Genomic DNA, 8,071 nt, shown 5'->3' on the forward strand with positions numbered 1-8,071 from the left:
AACTATATTTTATGGCGTAATAGCACTTTTGGGAGTACTTCGACTCGGCGCAGCAACACCCTCCCTCTCCCATTATGAGAGGGAGAAGGGGAGCGGATTTTTCAGGCATTGAATGAATGGGGCTAAGCTAAATGCTATCGAAGCGTCGCAGCGCGCTCCAGCGCTTACGTGCACGCACACAGATGATAGAGGGATGTATCAACAATTCTTAGTTAAGGTAATAACATATTTTAATATTGACAATGAGTAGGCTATTCCTTTAACTTACTAAGTTAACTTGTTAAGTTAACATTGCTGTTGTGCTCATTGCTCAAACTTGTAGTGCCACGAGAAGTTTTGAAACATGGAAAGAATGATGATGCTGTTCTGATCTTGATTCTGAAGACTTCAGGTGTCATACCAAAGATATTTTAGGGGAAAGACTGGGTGTGTCATTTCTCTTCTTGTAGAAGATACAGTTTCTAAAACTATGATTTTCCTGTACAACTTTTACTTTTATTTAAGTTTTTTAAATTTTTAATTTAACTTTTAATTTAAATGTATAAATATCACATTCATATGAAAAAGAGGCCTACAGCCAAGACAAAATGTGAACAATTTGTTAAAAAAAATACTATATGGAAATACTTAAAACTGTACCCAAACTGTACCCACAAATTGTTATTTATATTCTCATTCATATACACATGTATATCTTTTTTTATTGTTGTGAGCTGTATAAGTTTAAGCTGTACAAACTCAGTACATATGCGCTATACTATAATAATAAAAAAGATGCCCATGTTCTCACTTTAGTCCAGTCTACCCAATTACAATTCTTATGTTATGTTTATTGTCCTTGCACCCCCCCCCAATTTTCATAAATGAAATATTATGATTTAAAAATGACGAATTTCACAACAAAGTGGTTAGTTTACAGGTATGTTTACAACACTTGACTAGAAGGTGTTGCTGTCATCAAACTTAACTGAAGTTCAGGGTGACAGACTTTATTTTCTGTGTTCATGTCATTCATCTGTCAAATGAAAACAGCATATTATGAGTGCTGAAAGTCAATCTCTGGACTAAACACAGCAGAAACATCAGAGGAAAATCTGAACTGAAACTCATCACATTATCGCTCACAACAGAAACAAACTGATACTACGCTATAATGAGGAACAAACCTTCTTAACTCAACTTACGAATTATTTCACACAATCGGCTTAAACGCATTGATTTGCATGCGATAATAAAAAAGCTCATGTTCATGGTGCAGGTTGTTTAGTGATATGATGATTTATTGGTTATTCTCAGACATATGCTCATAAGATGAGTGTGATGGTCAGATGAAGGTATATTGGGTACAGATGCAGGTTTCTAGATTTATACTAAAAGTCACTGTAAGTAAGATCAGAGAGCATCTGAAAGAAACTGTACAGATTACACAAACACTGGATGGATTTATCGTGCAGCTTTGAGTCTTAGAGAGGTGACATCACGAGGAGGTTTTCTTTCTTGTGTGTGTGTGTGTTTGTGTGTGTGTGTATGTGTGCGCACGTGTTGTTATCTGTGTGTTTATCCCGTCCTCAGGATGATGTGAACACCAGAGTCAGTGAAGACAGGACCGCTCATATCTCCAACCTTCAGTGCAAATGAGGCTTCTTCAAACGGCTTCTGCATCTGACCTGATTCACAGACACACACATACAGATTCATCATTACTGATCTTCTACAGACACAACGTAGTGTAAATGTCATTCTGTCAGTGTGTGTATACGTGTGTCTGACCTCGGCCGAACACACCCAGATCTCCTCCGTTACGCGCTGAGCTGCAGTCACTGAACTGAGATGCCAAACTCTCAAAGTCCTCTTGACCAGATTTGATCTGTTCAATGTACTCTACACACAAACAGACACAGATAGGCTTATATACATTGTTCAGTTTATATACATAAGAAGACATTCTTATTATTTTTGCTGGTCTTACTGTGAATGAGCTGCAGCGCCTCCTCTTTACTCCTCGTGATGTTCTCCTCTCTCCAGGAGGACGGTCGGCGTGATTGATTGTGTTTGACCAGCAGATGGGAACAGCGAACTTTCTCCACCTCACCGACTCCGTCAGAACCCGATGCACTCGGCCTTTCCCATTGACTGGCATTAGTGATGTGATTAAAGTAATACACCCGACCTGAGACAGACAGACACATTAAAAAAAGATTTCAATGTTATTACTTTCATTATTATTATTTAACTATTCCTTAACTATTATTTAACTATTTCCTCATTGGCAAATGTTAAAATAAAAGAGTTGGACATGTGACAGAGTATTTCTGAGACAAACACAGTTTCGGAAAGTTTTTTCGACTTCTAAATCTGTTGCATAACAGAGGTGTAGCAGTGGTGGTGACGTGACGGGTCAAATGTCATATGTTGCGCGTGTAATGGTAATTTAGGGGGCGTGCACACCAAAGCATTTACGCCCGCGGCCGGCGCATGTTTTCAATTGATTCCAATGGAAACTCTGCATTTTTCAAATAAGTCTGGGCTCGGCGGTTTTTCCGCGCTTGGCGCTGAGCGTCGAGAGTTGAAAGAGATTCAACTTTGGGTGAAAAGCTCCGCTCGTCAATGGGACAAGTATTACAACAACCAACCGGATCACAACTCAAGTATCACAGCTAAAAAACAGTTTAAGGGGCTAATCACATCAAAAGCGCTTTAAACACTTGGAAACGCAAGGGGCGACGCACTGCCTTTTTTATAAAAAATAAGCAGTGGGACACGGCTTTTTATATTGCTAAGCAACCACCGAGTCAGCTGTCTTGTCAATCAAATATTGAAGTGTGAGTGCTCTTTTGCTGTTAATTGTCATATTAGAAACTTTAAAAAGAGGGCGCTTGCTCTGACCTTGTTTGAGGGTGAGATGTGCACAAACACACAGGAGAGAGAGAGTGAGTGAGTGGTGTCCGGTTCTTGAAGGCAACTGTAAACTTCCCTCACAACAACGTAAGCCCCGCCTCTCCCCTCATTCGATTGGACAATGGAAAGATGCAAATGACGTTGGGCGCTTTTCCGCTCTCAGCGCTCCTTCAAAAGCGCGTGGTGCAGCTGGCGGCAAAAAACGCAAGGCGCTCGGCACGCACAAACAGCGCGCAAACACTCCCTGCCTGTAGAATACCATTCAAAAAAGGCGCCTGCAACTGCCATAAATGCTTTTGGTGTGATTGGCCCCTAACTCGGCTGGAAAAAAACAGCTGGCATTACGTGTCCTCCATGCGTTTAAAAGTTTTGGTGTGCACGCCCGCTTAGACTACAAATGTTGCATATATTTTATTCGCGCTACTACCCGCCCGCACGGAGTTAATTATCTGCCCACATCCCCGCCTGTGAGTTTTAGGAATGTCACAATCCACCCGTTTTAGACACTTTTATGCGGGTACCCGAACCGTTGCAGGACTCTGTAGTGGGATACTGTTTTGACGCTTCAAGGGGTCGTGTTTTTCTGGAAACGATCGGTAGAGCTGATCTGTCTTTTATAAATCTGAATAAACTATAGACTCTTGGGAGATATGAATGAAGGATGTAATATTGACTCTATAGATACTCAAGATTAACAAGAGATGAGCAGAAACAGCATGTGTTATGTGAGCTTTAATAATGATTTGTGATTGGCTAATTAAGAAGTCAGACTACATTTCTAGTCTAAACGCTCCTAATGCATAACCAAACTAGGGATGCGCCGATGCAAAATTCTCTGGAGACACCAATATTCAATTTCTTTGAATGACATCTGCCCATACCGATAAGATAAAGATAGTTTTCCTTTTTACTCGGGTTAAATTATTATTATGCAATTTTCCGCCACTATCTGCCCAGATCGTGGGCTGTTTTAAACAATCGGCAGATGTCAGATTTTGCTTTTATTTGCCAAAACAGTTTACAGGCCAATATATTGGTGCTCCCCTAACCAAACTCTTATTGTCTAGATAACATTGACTTGTGATTGGATCATCTGAGCCAAGATTTACAGGTTCTTTAAAGATATTTACACCTTCATTCAGATATATTGAGAAAATATTCAAATCTTTATATACATGATGGAGATCTCTGTATGCAGATGTACATTTCGGATGCGTATAGATCTCTATAACTCAGATGTTTATTTTTTATAGACCTTTATGTATACTTTGATGTTTAAATCTGTGTTTTTGTTGCATTTAAACATGTGTGTGCATTGAATGCTTTAAATGAATAACATTAAAATATTGAGATGTTTTAATTCTCTATATGCATTGAACATGATGTCAGGCTATGAATGAATCAGCTCGAGATGTTTGTTTAATATCGGTTCTGGTTTGTTTTGTTTTGGCGGGTCGGCCAGTGTCGGTTAGCCGTTTAGCACGAGCATCATACATGCGGTCTAACCGAGACTCTGTCCGGGTTTAAACGAGCCTCAAACTCACCTGAACTCCTGCTCATGCGCTTCTCCCAGCCGGACGGCAGCTTCTCGTCGTCAGACATGATTTCTGATCTGTGTCGGTTCGGTTCTGTTCAGGTCTGATCTGATTTGAATGATGTCTCGTCCGTGCTGCTGTTGTAGTGACCGAAGCTGCCGACAGAGGGCGCAGTGCTCATCACGCAGCGCAGTTTGTCTTGATACACACATTTGAACGTTTAAAATTAAATTATTTTTTATCAGTTAATTGCACATGATGTTGTTTTTACATATACATGGAATTAATGACCATCAGTGTTCAATAATTACTAGAAATATGATGACTCATTTAGTAATTACAAACGATTGTAATTGGTTCAACCCCATCAGCGCTGAGAAAAGTGACGGGTATCACCTGCACGAGCCTCTGTTTCCTGATCATGCAGATATCTGTAAAAATACACAAGCATTAAAAAAACTATCAAAAACATTTTAATAATTGTTTAAAACCGTTAGAAATAAAATCATAAAAAATAAGGTGATTTAAATAGAGACATGGCATTAAAAACACACAGAATAATTATGCACACAAAAATTCATAAATTTATGAAAACAAAAATATTACTAACAAAAATAAAAGAAAGTCTAAATAAAAGCTCCCTATACCCTTAAAGAGTGCACTATTTGAGGGGACAGCCATTTTGTAGAGGTGTCTGAAATTATAGTGGACATTTCAAGTGCACTTTTCACTATTCACTATGCACTATTCGATCATAAAATGCACCGCAATAATGTGTGTAGTGTACAACCGATGAGCCAAATGAACTCCCGCGTCTCGACACAAGATGGCGCCCCGCAGCGCTTAGTGTGCGAATTGTCTCACTAGTTTTCATAAACTCGTTCAAGTGGACTAGATTAGCAAACTAATGTAGTCAATAGTGAATTCGGACACAGCCTTGTAGATTCTTCTTACGACTGCTTCACGACAATTTAAACCGTTTGAACGCAATATATCCATAGTAACGACGTCCCACCCGAAATATTATTGGTCAAACAGGCTGTCAGTCAAATCTCTCGTGCAGTGATTGGTCAAATGTACGCAGATGTTGTTGCAGGGCTGCTTTACGGCAAACGCTTGAAAGAGAAAACGCATATCGACCGACTGCAAAGATTTAGGTAAAACTGTTAGTTTTTCTTGATTAATGACATAATATTTTATGATATTTAAGCATATACTCGTCTGGTGTCTCTCTCTTTGTGTGTGTAAATCTCATTGATGCTTCTGGTAAAGTGAAATTCTTCACATCATTTCTATTAATCACAGAATAATATTAGTAATAGTATTAATAAAGGTTTGTAGTTGAGATATAATTTACTTATTTTATTATGATTAATATTTCTAAGTGTTAATAATTGTCTGCTTACAGTGGAAATGAGTTTAGTGTAGTGATACATGAATAATCTTGTGTTTCAGAGATGATCGAGGTGGTGTGTAACGATCGATTAGGGAAGAAAGTTCGTGTCAAATGCAAGTATCCTTTAAAGCAACATTTGCAGGTGATGTCTGTGCTGTGAGATGTTGTGTGTTGTTGTGTATTTGTGTGTTGGCCTTAACTGTGTGTGTAGTCAAGAAGACACAATCGGAGATTTAAAGAAGCTGATCGCGGCTCAGACGGGCACACGATGGGACAAGATTGTGCTGAAGAAATGGTGAGAACGAGCTTTAAACATTTAGAGCACGTGTACATGGATAGTTGACGTGTACATGTGTCTTATGGTGTGAGTCTGACATGGCACAAAATTATGAAAAACACTCATATTAATAACATGAGAGAGTTTTGTCTTAAATGTTTTTTTTCTGTGTGTGTGTATAGGATTGGTGCCACACAGTTTGTGATCTGATGTGTGTTTGTGTCTTGTGTACAGGTACACTATATTTAAGGACCATGTATCACTGGGAGATTGTATCCTTTACAAACACACTGTGTCATTGTCAGACTAAGATCTCAGATTGTATTTATAGAGATTGAGGCGGCTGTATCTCATATGTGTTACTGACGTAGTTCCTGTCAACAGTGTTGGTGATAAAAAAACGATCTGCTCGTTTAGTCTAAAGTCAATTTCTGGATCCAAACGCCTTAAGCAAACAACAAACTATAGTAATAAACACTTACACTACTGTGTAAAACCGATAAAAATATCCAATCCTAACCTTTGTGTCCACACTGAAATCCCAGAAGGTCAGAAAATAATTAATTGTTAAAGTATTCTTCTGAGCTTGGAGAATGTAGTGTACACACAGAGTTTATAAAATATAGCTTAAAGGTGGTATATGTAAGGAATTATTGATGACAGGCCATTGAATTATAAGAAAATAATGCACAAACAAGGTGGTAATGTGGTGCGAAGCGGAGTGCCGTTGCACCGCGGGTCTGCATTATTTTCAAATAATTCAAAGGACCGGAGTCAATTATTCCTCTTATACCACGGTTACCACAAACATTGCTCTGGTGCTTATTTTTAAGACATTTGAAAAGTTAGGTGTGTGCTTATCGAAAAATAATGCATACCCACGGAACATTTCTCAACCAATCAGAATACAGATTTTAACAGACCCGTGGTATAAGAATAAATAAACGTCTCTCTAAGGTCATAAATGGCTGTTGAGGTTGTAATCTCAAATGAAGCGAGTGAAGGCTTGGACCTGTTAATGGTTATGGTGGTTTTACGTCATGACTTTGAACTTTTCATGCTGATGTATGTCATTGTTATATTGTAGCTATCACATTATTTTAAAAGTTTTACGTGTTTTTGTGGTGCTGATATACACTATGCTGTAAAAAAACAACAATCTTTTTGCACTTACATGAAGTTTAAACAACTAGGATTTACAAGTCATTTTAAACTATCTTGATGTGAAGTGATGAGTTGCTGTAACTTAATAAATCAAGTTGAATTTTCTTATGTCTAAGTTACAGAAATCAATAGTCAATTCAGTTAAAATGACATGTAAATACTAGTTGATTAAACTTAAACATTTTAAATTTACAGTATATATAATTTCAGATAAATTACTTTAAATGACTCAACATCACATTACAGCTGCGGAACACAGACTGTATTTGCCGAGATAAAGAAAAAGTGCACTAAAATACACTTTGTAAATGTATTATTTTGTACTTAATATACAAAAAATAGTACTTAGTATATAAACTTAAGAACATCTTTGTGTACTCAATTATGCTATTATTATAAGTTCTGTACTTGCTGGTATTTAAGTATCTTTTCAGTACATTCAAGTATAATTTATTTGTACCTGGGTGATGTAGTGAATCATGAGAAACCTCATTGTGTGTCTTTGATCCTTAATTCTGAATTTCAGATGAAATCCATGATGGCATGAACCTTGAGCTCTACTACCAGTAGAGGACACACACACACACACACACACACACACACACACACACACACAACTGAAGAACTCACACTGCAACAGAACCATGATCACACATACAGTATACAGAGTATTAACTTTATTTCACTCACACACATTTGTCATTGTCATGCCTGAAACATCAGAATATTTGTTGTTAGTTTGTTTTGATATGACCTTGAAATAAAACCTTATATCTGTATATACTGTAAGACCCGTCTTTC

General features: G+C 37.9%; 2 protein-coding genes across 3 annotated transcripts; one reads left to right on the plus strand and one right to left on the minus strand.

Moving 5' to 3' along the window:
* Positions 1-1,255: 1,255 nt before the first annotated feature.
* On the minus strand, positions 1,256-4,603 carry pin1 (peptidylprolyl cis/trans isomerase, NIMA-interacting 1). Its single transcript, XM_055204061.2, has 4 exons — positions 4,443-4,603; positions 1,970-2,170; positions 1,771-1,881; positions 1,256-1,667 (listed from the first exon to the last, which is right to left on the minus strand). The coding sequence occupies exons 1-4, from the start codon at positions 4,498-4,500 to the stop codon at positions 1,558-1,560; spliced, it is 480 nt and encodes a 159-aa protein (XP_055060036.1). The 5' UTR covers positions 4,501-4,603; the 3' UTR covers positions 1,256-1,557.
* An 886-nt stretch (positions 4,604-5,489) lies between these two features.
* On the plus strand, positions 5,490-8,049 carry ubl5 (ubiquitin like 5). 2 transcript variants are annotated; one of them, XM_055204062.2, is made up of 5 exons: positions 5,490-5,590; positions 5,889-5,946; positions 6,041-6,124; positions 6,341-6,378; positions 7,797-8,049. In XM_055204062.2, the coding sequence occupies exons 2-5, from the start codon at positions 5,891-5,893 to the stop codon at positions 7,838-7,840; spliced, it is 222 nt and encodes a 73-aa protein (XP_055060037.1). In that variant the 5' UTR covers positions 5,490-5,590; positions 5,889-5,890; the 3' UTR covers positions 7,841-8,049. The 2 variants fall into 2 exon arrangements, with proteins under 2 accessions (XP_055060037.1, XP_055060039.1); XM_055204064.2 differs by lacking the exon at positions 5,490-5,590 and adding an exon at positions 5,615-5,699.
* The last annotated feature ends 22 nt before the right edge of the window (positions 8,050-8,071 follow it).

The sequence above is a fragment of the Misgurnus anguillicaudatus genome, chromosome 3 (assembly GCF_027580225.2).
Source record: "Misgurnus anguillicaudatus chromosome 3, ASM2758022v2, whole genome shotgun sequence".
NCBI classification, from domain to species: Eukaryota; Metazoa; Chordata; class Actinopteri; order Cypriniformes; family Cobitidae; genus Misgurnus; species Misgurnus anguillicaudatus.

What these genes read in the sequence shown, in the direction of transcription:
- pin1 (XM_055204061.2), bottom strand. Translation starts at nt 4,500, where the DNA reads ATGTCTGACGACGAGAAGCTGCCGTCCGGCTGGGAGAAGCGCATGAGC. An exon ending in GCGCATGAGCAGGAGTTCAG is followed by an intron (nt 2,171 to 4,442) that starts GTGAGTTTGAGG and finishes TGTCTGTCTCAG; the next exon opens with GTCGGGTGTATTACTTTAAT. An exon ending in TCTGGGTGTGTTCGGCCGAG is followed by an intron (nt 1,668 to 1,770) that starts GTCAGACACACG and finishes TCTGTGAATCAG; the next exon opens with GTCAGATGCAGAAGCCGTTT.
- ubl5 (XM_055204062.2), top strand. Translation starts at nt 5,891, where the DNA reads ATGATCGAGGTGGTGTGTAACGATCGATTAGGGAAGAAAGTTCGTGTC. An exon ending in AAAGTTCGTGTCAAATGCAA is followed by an intron (nt 5,947 to 6,040) that starts GTATCCTTTAAA and finishes CTGTGTGTGTAG; the next exon opens with TCAAGAAGACACAATCGGAG. An exon ending in CCATGTATCACTGGGAGATT is followed by an intron (nt 6,379 to 7,796) that starts GTATCCTTTACA and finishes TCTGAATTTCAG; the next exon opens with ATGAAATCCATGATGGCATG.